The following is a 13591-nucleotide window of genomic DNA, read 5'->3' on the forward strand; positions in this document are numbered from 1 at the left end:
TTGGGAAGGTTGCCTTTGACGGCCTTCAAAGGCGTCATTGGCTCGCTCTGGAGCTGCTGAGACACCTTGGTGATCAGTGGTGGGCGGCACGGCGTCGCCACCTTGGAGGCGGGGGGCGTCGTGGAAGAGCGGGAGGGCGACAGATCCGCATGGACGCTGATAATGCGCTGGTGGTCAGTCTGGGCAAACACAGTCACATCAAACGCACCGTTTGCTTCTTGCCGTAAGTGGTGACCTGGAATGTTAGTAGGGCTGGACGGCCTTGTTACCTTTCGGGTCTGGAAAGAAATCAGCCACGCCCCCCATCGTGTCAACTACGGCCATACTTACCCGTCCACCAAGATACGACATTGCTGTGGTCGTTGTCTGATGCAGCGTTGATGGGCTTAATGTGTTGCGCGCGACTGCGAGAGAGCGAAGGATGCGAGGAATGAAGGTGGAGGGGAGCATCATTGCTTGCTCTTGCTCGTTGTTGTTTACATGGCACGTGGGTGATTTGGTCCCGTTCGCCCCTCCGCCGCCGTGGCTGCTTTCCCTGGGAGTGGCCCAAACATGAGTGCATCATTCCACTCGATCTACTGCCCCCCACCACTATCCATCCTCCTCATATTGTCTCACGCGCCCTCTTCTTCCCATTCATCCATCAACATCATCATCAAGGTCCTCTGCTTAGTGCATGCCTTAAGGTATTGCCTCTCGACACTCCCGACATTTCCGACACACCGCCCACCATCCACCCAGACCTCTAGACAATGGCGGCCTCATCCTCGTCGTGGCCGACCCTCGAGGCATTCACTGTCGACCTCACCCAACGCCTTCGCAAAAGCGGCACCGACAGCCTCATCCAATTCGAGGCGAGCCTCAACCGCGACTGCTACGAGTGGCTCGATGACTATCTGGACAACATCGAGGCGCAGGGCCGGCGGTGAGTCTACCCCGCCGTATCGCAACTGACCCCAGCGCCCCCATCGCAGAGCTTATGAAGACACCCTCTCGCACTGCAACCGCCAAGAAGACCCGCGCTACCGCAACAGCCAACAAGGCTCGGGCCGAGCAGCTCCGCCAGTTCAACCTCGCTCTCTCCCCACTCACCAAGACGCCTGCCGGTCGCATCCCCTTGTCTCCGCTGAGAGCACAGAATGCCAACTCCGGGCCTCTGTCGCCCACCCGCTCACCACTCAAGGGCCGGGCGCTAGTTCTCTCTCCTATGCAGGAGGAGGTTGCCAAACCAGCCCCAAAGAAGCGTGGCAGGCCCAAGAAGAACGCCAACGCCGACAAGGAGAATGCTGTGCCTGTCGAGGCCACATCGAAGAGCACCCGCAGCGCCTCTTCCAAGTCCACGCCGGCGTCCACCGCACCCAAGACAACTAAGACCAGGAAGGGGAAGGCAAAGAAGGAGGGAAAGGTGGTCGAGGCTGAGCCCGAGGCAGCGGCCTCGCCGATGCCTGTAGTTGCGCCAGAACCGGAGCCCGTCGGTGACGCTGAACCCGAACCGATTCCCGTTGTTGAGGAACCGCCAACGCTGGCGGCTGCTTTGGCCGCATCTGAGGAAGAACAGGATCAGGATGCCATGGTCATTGACTCCTTTGAGACCATCCCCTTGGAGCCCGCCGACAACGTAACTGAGGCTCTGACCGATGCCATGGAGGTCGACGAACCCACCGCCCCGGCTTCCCCGGAGCTCGCCGTCATTCACCGCAAATCGCCCACTCCCGAAATTGCCAGATCACCCTCTCCTATGAAGCAGGCATCACCAATCAAGGAGGCATCACCAGTCAAGGAGGCATCACCAGTCAAAGAGGCGAGCCCTGCTCCTCCACCGGTGCCCACGCGGCAGGTTCGCTCGTCATGGCTCAGCCAAGCACTCGGAACCAACACCGTTCCCCTTGGCCACAGACTTAGCTCTCAGTTTGACCCTCTGCGCAAGAGCCAGATGGCATCGAGCCAAAGCAAGCGCAAGTCTGACGCCGACGAAGAGGACGCCGCGCCCTCGAGACCTGAGAAGATTGCACGCTTCGACGCCACCACAGCGACCGACGCTGCCTCTGGTCTGCCTGTATCGCCCAAGCACATGGGCTCGTCCCGCCCTCCAGCTTCGGCCAAGTCGCTGCCTCAAGCGCAGGTCAGCACTCCGGCCAGCGCTGCCGCTCGTCTCACATCGACGTCTGTTCCCCAGGCGCAACCACGTATGTCGAAGCTTCAGGAGATGAAGGAGCGCACTGCCGCGGCTGCCGCTGCTCGGCAAATGGAGAAGACTGCTGCGGCTGCAACGACCGATCAGGCAACAGCCGCGAACGGCGGCTTCCTGCGTAACCTGGGTGGTTTCCTCAACCGTTCTGGAGGCGCTGCAGAGAATGACGGCGATCGCGAGGCGCAGGTCTTGGCTGAACGCGAACTTTCCCGCGTCTTGCAGGAGCTTGCCGAGCAGGATATGAAGGCGGAGGAAGAGAGACTCGCCGTCGAGAAGGCAGCAGCCAAGGCTGTCGAGATGGAGGACGCGTTCGAGACAGAAGACTTTGGCAACCAGGCCATCATCATTGACGACGGGTCGGCTGACGAGTACGAAGTCAACGACTCAATCAACCTTCCCTCGCTGCCCGGCGACAACTCGTACATGGACGACGACGATGACGAGCCGATGCAAGAGACAGCTCTCTCAGCTCTCGCCGCTGCGGGGATCAAGATTCCGTCGACGACGCCGGCCCGGACACCCCCACGTCCTCAGCCATCTCGGATTGCGCGTGCGATCAACTCACCCACGCCTGCTGCCCGGCCGCGTGGAAAGACTCCCACCATCCTCGTTTCGCCTCCTCCCAAGCCCAAGGCCACAAAACCTATGTGGGCCACCAGCCACGCTCCGAGCGGAACCTCCAGCCCCGCGAAGCGCGCTACCACTCCTTCCCACCACATGGACGACGAAGCAGATGACGAGGACGACGATCGAGGCAAGAGTCGCTCGGGAGCGTCGTCTCGAAACGGGGCAAACTCTTCTATGTCGTCGAGCATGAGCACCCTCAACCAGGCCGAGCGCATGGCGGGCAAGGTCCTTGGTGTCAAGTCCACGCCCGGTCGCGTAAAAAGCGTGGCTGCGGCTGAAGCCGCCGCTAAGAAGGAGCGCGAGGAGAGAGAGCGCCGTGCCAAGATTCGCGAGCAGCTCGAGCGTAAGAAGGCCGAGGACAAAAAGCGCCGCGAGGAGGAGGAGCGCATCAGGGAGGAGGAAGAACGTGCCAAGCGTCGCGCCGACGAAGAGGAGCGTCGTCGCAAGCTCGCGCAGAACGACAAGATCCGCCGCATGAAACTCGAGAAGGCAGAGCAGCTGAAGAAGCAGCGCGAGGCCGAGGAACAGATGGCAGCCGAGGAGGAGGCTGCAGCACTGGCCGCCAAGCGCAAGGCTGCTGCTCAGGCATCATCGATGAGCCGAAGCCACAGCTCGAGCAACCTTACCAAGGCAACGGCCAGCTCGCTCAACAAGGCGGCAGGGATCAAGACACCTGGGGGCATGAAGCGCCTTGCTCCGACGCCGAGCAAGGGAACCCAACCCCTCAACCCCTCAAAGACCACAGCCGCCAAGCCCATCGCGAGCGCCTCGAGTGGGTTCCGTATGGAGGCCGAGTCTTCTTCTTCCACGATGAAGGCCGTGCAGCGGCCCACGCTTGGCCCACCCTCGCGCACCTCCGGAATGGGATCTTCCGCGGCCCCTTCGCACCCATCGACAGTGCGCACGCACGCCGCGACCGCGCTCCAGCAGCAGCGGGCGACCCTCCAGGCGCAGCTCGACCAGAAGGCGCTCGATGAGGAGTCGGAGAACATTGTGCTGCCCGACATCAACTCTGAGTACTCTGACTCGGACGACAGCGACCGTGAGACGGACTTCAAGCGGCCGGCGTGGGCCGAGTCGCCAGAGCTTAAGCAGGCGCTGGAGAACCAGGCGAGCGTCAACCCCGACGAGCTGTTCGGCCCAATCCGCCCACTCAGCATGGAGGAGCTGTTCAACGCACGTGTCGGCAAGTTCCGCGCGCGCACGTCGTCGGCCAACTGGAGCGGCGCGGACCGCCTGACCGAGGCCGAGGAGCGCGAGTACGCCCGCCGCATGGGCTTCAAGCCGATCAACGCGCCGCGCGACGGCGGCCAGTAGATAAACGATGTTGAGAAACCTGTACTGCTCGATAAATGTATCATGTCCCCTCAACGCACCGCGCCGCATGATCAGTGTTGCATTACCCCAGTCTATTGTACAGCTGTCGTGGCCTTGATGGCCTTGTCGCGTGCGCGGAACATGAGCAGGAGACCTTCGTAGACGGTCCACGCAATGGCTGAGCTCGCCGCCTTGCGTGAAACGCGTAGCGACGAGCCAGCAAAGAAGCCCGCGAAGCCGAGGTCCTGCTGTCAGACGCGAAGGCAGGAGGCTCACGGCATAGATGTGCCGCACGGCGCGCAGGATCGAAGGGTTCTCGGCCGGCGCCACTTGCATGCGGGTCTTGACGCAGTCGGCGGGGGAGGTGAGCACTGTTGCAAGGACAGACGCGGAGACGGCTGAGATGAGCGACAGTCACACCAGCACAGCTGCCCCGCCGCGTGCGGATGGCGGGGTGGCACTGGACTCACCTGACCCAGAATGCAATGCTGCATTTGGCACAGAGAGTTCTGGACGCAAGCTGAGCGCCTTCCCCGCGAGCTCCTTGCCCTTCTCGTAGAAGACGACGTAGAGGCCGGCATAGGGGGCGTCGCGCACCGCCGTCGCCGTAAAGCCCTGGAAGAGGCCGCGCACGCCGTCGGCGGCCAAGAGATGGCGGAAGGCACCCACGAGCGAGCGGTACTGCGTGTACGCGTTGGACTGCGTCAGCGGGGCCAAGTGAGGCTTACCTCGAAGCGGGCCTTGATCACCGTGATGGGGTTGAGGACGAAGCCGACGCTTGTGCGCGCGACAGCGCCTGCGCAGAGGTTGCCCGTCGGCGAGAGCTGCGCCAGCGCCGAGCGCTTGCCCTCCCCGCTCCCCCCGCGCGCGAAGTACGGGATGAGCGTCAGCTCGTGCCGGATCGCACTGAGCATGTAGAAGTAGAGCGCGACGCCGGGGACGTTTCTGCTGTCAGCTCTGCGTCGCCAGGCCTCCGGGCAGCCTGCTGTCCCGCTCCACACCTCCCACTCACCGCGCAACTGTCGGCACCGTGCCGCGCCAGAGCCCCGTCACGCCGTCGTCGCGCACGACCTGGCGCACCACAGCACCGAGCCGATGTCTGCCGTCAGCCCGTCCGCCGCGGCGCGCACCGCTTCCGGCCGACCGTGTTCCCCTGCTGCAACCGTGTCTTGAGCAGGTCGAGGGGCTGGAGACACACCGCCGAGGTGAGCCCGCTCAACGCGCCCGACGTGAGGTGGTGTGCGGCCTTGGGGCTTTTCGCCTGGCTCGTCGCCGCCTGGGCCTCAGCCATGATATGTGTGGTAAGTGGGCTGGGCGATAGCGATGGGCGATGGGCGATGCGAAGGGAGCTCAAATTACTGCGCGGTGGGTGACGTCCAATTCAGCTCTTTTCATTTCGTCATGGCCTTCCAGGTGAGTCGCCCAGCCGCCACCGCTCACCGCAGGATCGCGGCCAGAGCGTCAGCTCGCTGCTTGCGCTCTTGCGGTCGGCGCAGGACGGAGGCGACGACGGAGACGGCGCGGGTGTTGCCGGACCTGCTGCAGCTGGAGGGGGAGGGAGCGGAGCGGGCGCAGCGTCGGCTGCGGCTTCCTCCGCCGCGACACCGAATCCACCCACACCTAATCAGAACAACTCGCAGCTGAGCGCGCTGCTCGCGCAACTCGCCCCGTCTTTGCCTCCGGCACAGGCGCCGCGCGGCTCCGCGTTTGCCGGCGCATCGCATAATCTCCTCGATCCGTTCGGGCCCGTCGGCCGGTCGCCGGGCGCTGAGCGCCGCGTCTCCGCCTCTGCCTCCGCCGATGCCGATGCCGCGGAGAAGAACAAGGGCAAGCGCAAGGCGGATGAGATGGAGGACCGCGACGAGTGGAGCTTCACACGCTGTCTGCCAGCCCTCACGGAGCTGCTGAGAGACGACGAGTTCGTCAAGGAGTTGCGGAAGGTGGGTTGCGCGACCGCGCGGTTGAGGTGGGGGATGTGTGGGGGGGAGGGGGGGGGGGGGGGGGGGGGGGGGGCAACGGGGATACGAGCGCACACGACAGCGCGACACTGTGTTACTGTGGGAAGAGGAGCTGGGAACGGCGGCTGGCGAGCAGATGGTGGAGGCGCACGGGCGGTGGCGCAGGCTCAGAGCTCACCGCAGATGAAGAAAGACCAGGAGGCTCTCGAGCGCCGCCTGTGGGCGCGGATGGAGAAGATCAAGGCAGAGCAGATGGCCAAGCGAGCGGCGGACAACCAGATCGCCAAGATCACGCGCAAGCCTGTCCCCGCGGAGAAGGTTGCTGTGAGTACGCAGCTGCTAATCTCCACAGAGCTGACAGCAGCAATGGGAGCGCGAGCTGCAGGCGGCACTGAGCGACCTCTTTGTGCGCCAGGTCCTCCCCTCTTTCGACGGGCTGGAGGCGCGGCAGGCTGCGCGGCTGACGGAGCTCGGCGTGCCCGGCCTCGGGGGCGGGAAGAGGGGCGAGGACGCCAAGGCGCGGCAGGTGCGCGTGCGCCGTATTATGGGCGTGCTGGAGGGTGCGCTGGACTAGTTGGCAGGCTAGAGAGGCCGCTTTACTGTATTATGTACTTCATACAACATGTCTATGTCTATAGCCCCGTGGCTGCGGTGTAGTGATATGGCGCCGGCGCTTGGGCTAGTTCTCGCGCCACTGGTGTCCGCAATCGACGCACTTGCTAGTTGTCAGCTCGGGAGAGAGAGGGACTCACTAGAAAGTCGTCATTGGCTCGTCGGCAGAGCGGATCTGCAACTGGCGGAAGTAGGCGCGATGGCACTCCTGACACTTCGGGCAGTCGGCTGGGTGTGAGCGGGGAGTACAGAAGGGAAAGAAGATGATGAAAGAGGGAAGCCACTCGTTGCAGCAGCGGAGGTTGTAGAGCATCGAGAGCCGGTGACAACCACCACAATCCCTCCCAGCGCGCAACTCACCATCAGCTTGGTCGACCTTGGCCCACGCCTCAGGCCCGCCCATGACATCGTCGACCTCCTTGCGCTGCAAATGGGTGCGCATGCTAATCTGCTGCGTAATCACCCACTTGTACGGGCACGTCGGACACATCCTGGCGTCAGCCCACCAGCTCGCACCACTTCCATCCCGTACGCACCAGCACTTGTCCGGCCCGTCGTCGCCATCGCCAATGGTAAGGTTGTTGCTGCAGTACGGGCAGAACAGCATGGTGAAGTGGGTGTTGACAAATTCTTCGGCGACGGAGTGAAGCAAATGCGGGGCCCGTGCCTGAGGTGATAACAGACTGACCTGACTTGTAACCGAGTTGGTCGCAGTCATTACCTGCATCGACTTGATCACCACGTCCGCGCATCCCGCGGATCTCACAGGCCAGAAGACACCATGTCCGAGACGGCCCTCAATCTCAAGCCCGTGACGGCGACGACTGTGGGCGCCCGCCCCGCACCTAAGGCCGCCGACCTCGCGCCATGGCAGTTCGAGTACGCTCCCAGCCGGGATGGGAGCGATGCCAACCTCCTCATTATGTTCCATGGGATGGGGGATACCAAGGCCGCCTTTGCGGGCCTTGGAAGCCAGCTTAACCTCCCCGCTACGGCCGTGTTGAGTCTGCAGGCGCCGCTCGCGTGAGTATTGTGTGCATCCGAGGTGGGCGTGCGCAACGCTCGTCCTAGCTCGTCCTACGATCTCACAATCTATGGCGCTGTGTGTGCTCACACGATCACACACAACCCAACTTCCTCCGCCCGACTGACTGACCCCAGGATCCCACTCATGGACCCGCCAGCATGGACATGGTTCAACGCTTTTGACCCGCTCTTCAACCCGCTCCCTAACCCCGACCCCTCACCGACACTGCCGCCGCTGCGCGCTCTGCTATCGAAACTCATGATCCTGGGATGGGCGCTCGAAGACATCCACCTGTTCGGGTGGCAGCAAGGCGGGACGATGGCCCTCGAGCTCGCGCTGTCCGTGGGGCGTGAAGCCCTTTCCGTGAGCGCGAGCGTAGGGGGCGGGAACACTGGGACGGAAGCACAAGGGAAGCGGCTTGGATCCGTGGTGAGCGTGTGCGGCAAGCTCGAATCATTCCCCGCGTCCGCAGTCCACGCGGCGACGCCCGCCCTGTGGTTCACCCGGTCGACTGGGGCGGCCGCGCAGAAGATGGAGGCTGCGTTGCGGCGGGCCTTCTTGTCCGTCGAGGTGATCAAGGGGTTGGGGGCGGGAGCCGACATGCCGCGGGGGCGTGGGGAGTGGGAGGGGATTATGAGGTTCTGGGCGCAGGTGCTACGGAGGGGGCGGGAGGGCTGGGGCGGACAAGGAGAGGTGTACGAGGTGGAGCGAGCGCAGGGGTAGATGGTGTAGATGGGTTGATGGGAAGCTTGGGAAGGAGGAAGGAGAGCTAATCCGGGATCCGCAACTGGCGATCCCCCTCTCCGGATGCCCGCAGTCGAGGGTGCTAGAGCGATGACGAGCAGCGAGCAGCGAGCAGCCAGCAGCCAGCAGGAGGCGGGCTGGGCGGGAGAAGGGGCAAGGAGGGCAATCGGATCGGCGCGAAGATGGATGTACTCCCATTCTCACGCACGCCACACACCTACTGATGCGCACTGACTGTGACCGGCGATCCAGAGATCCGGCGTGCCAATTGCCAACGTCCACCTTCCAGACACTCGCCCCGATCGCCCCAGCATGCGCAGTACACTCCAGTCCAATCAACTCGATCATCTCCATCACCTCCCCGGATCCAGCGGCCAGCGGCTTGCCAAAGACACACCACTACACTACTGACCTCCTTACCGTCTTTTGACCTTCCTTCTCTTCCAGCGCAACACTACGCGCGACAGGCATCCCCTATAGGCCTATAAGAAGACTCTCTCACCATCAGTCTCTTTCTTTCTCTCTCTTTCTCTCTCGTTCACTCTGATTTTCCTCCGCCCCTTCTCCCTCTCCCTCTCTCTCACCCCTCTGTCTTCTCAGTTTCAACGTTCTCATCTCGCCGCTACTCACAACTCCCACGTATGTCTCGCTCTTACGTCTCAGCGGTTCACTGCTCACTCCCTTAGCGACGACCTCCCGTTTCGCCGCGGTGAGTCTACTCACTCCCCTCACACCTTCCACTGTACTCACCTCTGAACGACTCCAGATCAGTCATTTCCGTTTTCCCGCCCCTGCCACCGTGACGGCAACGTTTTCCCCTACATCCCCTATCTACCGTTACATCGACACTGCTGTGGAGTCCGGAGCGGCCATCGAGAAGAGATGAGCCCCGACGAGCCTCCCCTCCAGAGTGCTCCCGCCCCTTACGTGGCGTGGGAGCCTGCCAACCAGTGAGTAGGCTCACTCCTTCAACTGCCCATTTCCCCTCTCCACCATGCCTTACATATGCCACCTTCCCCCACCTGATACAACCCTTCAACACACTTACAAACAGCGCCGATATCGTGCTCAAGAACCACGAAGAACTGGAAGAGCGGTTCAGCTTGTACGCGCAGCGCCACGTGCGCAGCGGCATGTTCGGCGGGGGAGACGGTGGTGACACCCGGCGTTCCGGACCCACTGGAGGGGGTTTTGGCCAGCAGGACCAAGGTTGGGGAGCTCGAAAGGATGACGCCTGGAGCAGTGGGGGTGGCGGGGGTGGATGTTTCAACTGCGGCGAAAGTGGTCACTTCGTGAGTCTCCAGACCTTCATCCATCTTGTACTGACGGTAGTCTCGCGAGTGCCCTCAGGGCGGCGGCGGTGGTGGTGGTGGCGGCGGTGGTGGGCGAGGGTGCTTCAACTGCGGCGAGGATGGACACTTCGTGAGTCTATGAACCCCATCTTTTGCTGACCGTAGTCTCGCGAGTGCCCCCAAGGCGGTGGTGGCGGAGGAGGCGGTGGTGGAGGTGGGCGCGGGTGCTTCAACTGCGGAGAGGAGGGCCACTTCGTGAGTCTTTAAACCTTCATCTCTTGTTGACCGTAGTCTCGCGAGTGTCCTCAGGGCGGCGGCGGTGGCGGTGGCGGTGGTGGTGGTGGGCGGGGCTGTTATAACTGCGGCGAGGGCGGCCACTTCGTGAGTCTTCAGTTTATATCTTGCTGAGTGTAGTCGCGCGACTGCCCGCAAAGCGTCAGCGGCGGCGATGGTGGGTGGGGGAATGTTCACCCCACCTTTGACGGAGATGCGCCCATGGCATCAGCCGAGGACGACAGCTGGGGAACTCCTCCACCGCTTTCAAACTCGTCCTCGGAACCATCGGACGGCGCGGACGGATGGGGAACTCCCCTCAGTGGCCCGGCACCCAACAAGTCTCCTGGTGCGTACGTGCACCCCGACCGTGTGGCTCTGCACAAGGTGCGGGAGCCCAAGGGACCTCCTCCCGACGGCCACGGATGGGGCACTCAATCGTCTGATGTCGTTGATGATGGCAGCGGATGGTGAAGGGGTTCGCGATAGACAGTTGAGTTGTATATAGATAGGAGAAGGCACATGTATATCTGACGTGAACTCCTTTGCGGAGCAAGTGAGCTGTAGACTGACGCACTACACAATATACTGTCCTCTCAACACCTTGCGCTGCCTCGTTCTAGCGGTGTCCGGCATCCTGATCATCGTAGAAGGTCAATAGATACATGCCGGCCGGTGATATGATGGTAAAATGTACAGAGAAGCATTACAAAGCAAGGACATCTACTGCTTAGCCACGTAGTTGTTGATGTTGCCGGCGAGCACTGCGCGCACCATTCGCGACGCTAGCCCCGTGGTTTGAATGCCCATGCCGCCGTGCACATTGATAGCGCGGCGGTTGCCATTAAGGGCATGGTCGGCGCGGTACGCGTCCTTGGCGGCCTGCATCTTAAGGGGATACCGGGCGGCGCGGGTGCGCTCGAGAGCATCCTGTCGCCGCGAGAGTAGGGTGGCGGCGTGCTGCTGCTGCTGCTCAGGACTGGGATGAGCATCTAGAAGCGCTCACAAAGCCGATGGACTTACGTCAACACAAGCTCGTCAGTCCATGCGCCGGGGCGCGGGCGTTCCGCAGGCTTAGGAGCGGGCTTGTCCGGCTGGCTGGAAAGTTTGCTGAGCGTGGAGGCGAGCAGGCTAGTACGCGGCGCGGGCTTTGGCGCTGGCTTGGGCTTGCGCACCGGTGTATTGGCATTGCTGGCGGTGCTGGCGGATGGATTCGTCGAGGCCGAAGCTGGGACGGTGGGACGCTTCGTAACCCTGGGCAGCACCCGGGCCCTCTTCTTGGGAGACCCGCCCGTGGTCTTCTCCACCTTCGAGCTTGTAGGAGACTCGTCGTCGGACGGGCTCGGCGAGGGGGTCAAGTCGATGATATCGGGGTCGGACAAGGTCGCGGACTCGTCAGCCGAGTCATCTTCGTCGATAATGCGCTTGCGCTTCTCCTTCACGTTCTTCTTAGGCCTGCTCTCTGCCCCCGGCGAGGTCTGGGGCTTGCCCTCTGCCTCTGGTGAGGTCTTCATTGACGTAGCCCCCGCGACCGGAGAGGTCTTCTTCGGCTTGGTCTCTGCGCCAGGCGAGGCCTTCTTGGGGATGCCCTCTGCAGCAGGCGAAGTCTTCTTGGAGACGCTCTCTGCCGCCGGCGACGCCTTGAGACGCTTGGTCTTGCTCGCCTCCGATGGTGGGCTCTTCTTGGTCTCCTCGTCAACGGGCACCGTCTTTCTCTTGCCCCTGCCCTTGGCGGGAGCCGCGACCTCCTCCTGCGCCTGCTCAAGCTTCGCCTTTCCCTTGCCGGTGCCCGTGCCTCTCGCGGCGCGCGCAGGTGGCTTCTTCTCCCCTTCGTCGGCCTTGGTACGTTGAGTCGCCTTCGGCTTGGGCGCGGCTTCGCCCTTATTTGCAGGCATCTTGAGCTTAATCTTGGGTGCTGATGCGGCTGGCGGAGACGGAACGTGCGGTGTTGGAGCTCCGGGAGACGGAGCAGATGTGAAACCCTCTGGAGTGGGCGCGGCAACGGAGGGTGGCGAAGAGGGTGGTGAGGAGAGGCGGGAGGACTGGGAAGACGGTGGTGATGGCATGGCGGAGGATGAAAAGCTGGGTATAAGTAAGGATGAGAGAAGAGAAAGAGTATGATGATGAGTCAATTCAGTGTTTTGTGGATGTTGCGAGGGATGAATGAGGATGTGGGCCATGAATTGTTGTGACGGCTGGTGGAGGTTGCAGGCTGTGCACTGCCCCACTCCACAAGTTTGATAAGGCCACGAGCTATTACTACGACTAATTGAAGCACATGGTAATTGAGGATTTGCCACCTCCATTCTCACGTGCCTGCCCAAAAGTTGAACTTGGCTCGACATCTCGGCATACTTCACACCATCCACCACAATGCCGCGCCCATCCCTCGGAACACCCAAGGCGAAGGGTACGCCCAAGGCGACTCCGAAGGCAACACCATCCCTTGTGGCCAAGGCGACGCCATCAAAGAAGTCCAAGGACAAGGCGCCAAAGCTGTACTCCAACTTCCTCCCCATCCCCCTCGCCCTCCCCTTCCCTCCCGGTTCCTCAACACACTACATCTTCGTGCGGCCGCACAGTACGAAGTCGAGCGACGAGGAGGAGGTCGACCGCGCGTCACGCACACTGTTCGCAGCTAATCTTCCGCTGGACGCGGGCGAGCGCGACCTGCGCGCCCTCTTCTCGCGGTGGGGCGTCGTCGAAACCATCGAGGAAGGTGGCGGCGGTGTTGATGTGCTCGCCGACGCGGTGGCGGGCTTGCCAGAATCCGACGATGAAGAAGAGGAAGAGGAGGAGAAGGAGCCCCAGCCGGACGCGGACGGGTGGACGTTCGTCGGCGCGGCGCAGAAGGCGCGCAAGCGCCGACGTAAGCCGCAGCTGCCCGCGAGTGTGCCGACCGTCGTGCCGCTCGAAGGGGCGCCCCGCTCTCTGGGGCACAGCGGGGGGCGCGCGGCACGCATCGTCTTCGCGGACGCTGTGTCTGTCTCGCGCGCCTTGAGCTACTCGGGCGCGCCGATCGCACTTGCGCTCGACACGGAGCCTGCAGGCTTGAGCTTCTACGAGGCGCGGTACGATGCTTTGCGGCCCCCGCTTGCTGCCGTGCGCGCACATGCCGACAGTGCGATGGCGCGGCACGACCACCTCCACTCGCTCCTGTTGGCGTCACGCGCCAAGGTGCATGGCGCCGGTGCGCTGGTCGACGAGGATGGGTTTACCGTCGTCGTGCGTGGTGGGCGGTACGGACGGACTGCAGGGCGTGGGGGTGCCGCCGGTGTTGCGGTGGCGAGCCGGGCGGTGGCGCAGAAGAAGCGCGGGAGCGGCGCGGGGGAGCTCAAGGACTTCTACAAGTTCCAGAGCGTGGACCGGAAGCGGAAGGGTGAGTCTTGGATTGGGGCGGGCAGGGCTAACAGCAGAACTCGCAGATATGCGCGCGCGCTTCGATGAGGACCGGCGCAAGGTCGACGAGCTCAAGCGCCAGCGGCGCTTCAAGCCGTACTAGGCTGGCTAGAGGGTAGGCGGTGCTATGGATCAGTAGGATGCTCCACGA

General features: G+C 62.9%; 7 protein-coding genes across 7 annotated transcripts; 5 read left to right on the top strand and 2 right to left on the bottom strand.

The window, feature by feature from the left end:
- Positions 1-752: 752 nt before the first annotated feature.
- On the top strand, positions 753-4135 carry COLE_00291 (uncharacterized protein; the record flags this gene model as incomplete). Its single annotated transcript, XM_018420898.2, has 2 exons — positions 753-925; positions 961-4135. The coding sequence occupies 2 exons, from the start codon at positions 753-755 to the stop codon at positions 4133-4135; spliced, it is 3348 nt and encodes a 1115-aa protein (XP_018277676.1).
- Positions 4136-5982: 1847 nt separating this feature from the next.
- Positions 5983-6667, top strand: COLE_00292 (uncharacterized protein; the record flags this gene model as incomplete). Its single annotated transcript, XM_018421445.1, has 3 exons — positions 5983-6075; positions 6277-6417; positions 6458-6667. 3 exons carry the CDS (start codon positions 5983-5985, stop codon positions 6665-6667), a joined length of 444 nt encoding a protein of 147 aa, XP_018277674.1.
- A 105-nt stretch (positions 6668-6772) lies between these two features.
- COLE_00293 (uncharacterized protein) lies at positions 6773-7312 on the bottom strand (the record flags this gene model as incomplete). The annotated part of the gene is made up of 4 exons (XM_018420439.1): positions 6773-6812; positions 6846-6933; positions 7066-7196; positions 7248-7312. The coding sequence occupies 4 exons, from the start codon at positions 7310-7312 to the stop codon at positions 6773-6775; spliced, it is 324 nt and encodes a 107-aa protein (XP_018277673.1).
- Positions 7313-7486: 174 nt separating this feature from the next.
- On the top strand, positions 7487-8455 carry COLE_00294 (uncharacterized protein; the record flags this gene model as incomplete). Its single annotated transcript, XM_018420897.2, has 2 exons — positions 7487-7728; positions 7867-8455. The coding sequence occupies 2 exons, from the start codon at positions 7487-7489 to the stop codon at positions 8453-8455; spliced, it is 831 nt and encodes a 276-aa protein (XP_018277672.2).
- A 903-nt stretch (positions 8456-9358) lies between these two features.
- COLE_00295 (uncharacterized protein) lies at positions 9359-10515 on the top strand (the record flags this gene model as incomplete). The annotated part of the gene is made up of 6 exons (XM_018426797.2): positions 9359-9426; positions 9531-9768; positions 9809-9898; positions 9934-10023; positions 10060-10149; positions 10183-10515. The coding sequence occupies 6 exons, from the start codon at positions 9359-9361 to the stop codon at positions 10513-10515; spliced, it is 909 nt and encodes a 302-aa protein (XP_018277671.1).
- Positions 10516-11060: 545 nt separating this feature from the next.
- COLE_00296 (uncharacterized protein) lies at positions 11061-12107 on the bottom strand (the record flags this gene model as incomplete). Its single annotated transcript, XM_018424837.1, has 1 exon — positions 11061-12107. The coding sequence occupies one exon, from the start codon at positions 12105-12107 to the stop codon at positions 11061-11063; it is 1047 nt and encodes a 348-aa protein (XP_018277670.1).
- Positions 12108-12414: 307 nt separating this feature from the next.
- COLE_00297 (uncharacterized protein) lies at positions 12415-13543 on the top strand (the record flags this gene model as incomplete). Its single annotated transcript, XM_018420000.3, has 2 exons — positions 12415-13420; positions 13458-13543. The coding sequence occupies 2 exons, from the start codon at positions 12415-12417 to the stop codon at positions 13541-13543; spliced, it is 1092 nt and encodes a 363-aa protein (XP_018277669.2).
- Between the last annotated feature and the right edge of the window lie 48 nt (positions 13544-13591).

The sequence above is a fragment of the Cutaneotrichosporon oleaginosum genome (assembly GCF_008065305.1).
Source record: "Cutaneotrichosporon oleaginosum strain ATCC 20508 chromosome Unknown ATCC20508_contig01, whole genome shotgun sequence".
In the NCBI taxonomy this organism is placed as follows: Eukaryota; Fungi; Basidiomycota; class Tremellomycetes; order Trichosporonales; family Trichosporonaceae; genus Cutaneotrichosporon; species Cutaneotrichosporon oleaginosum.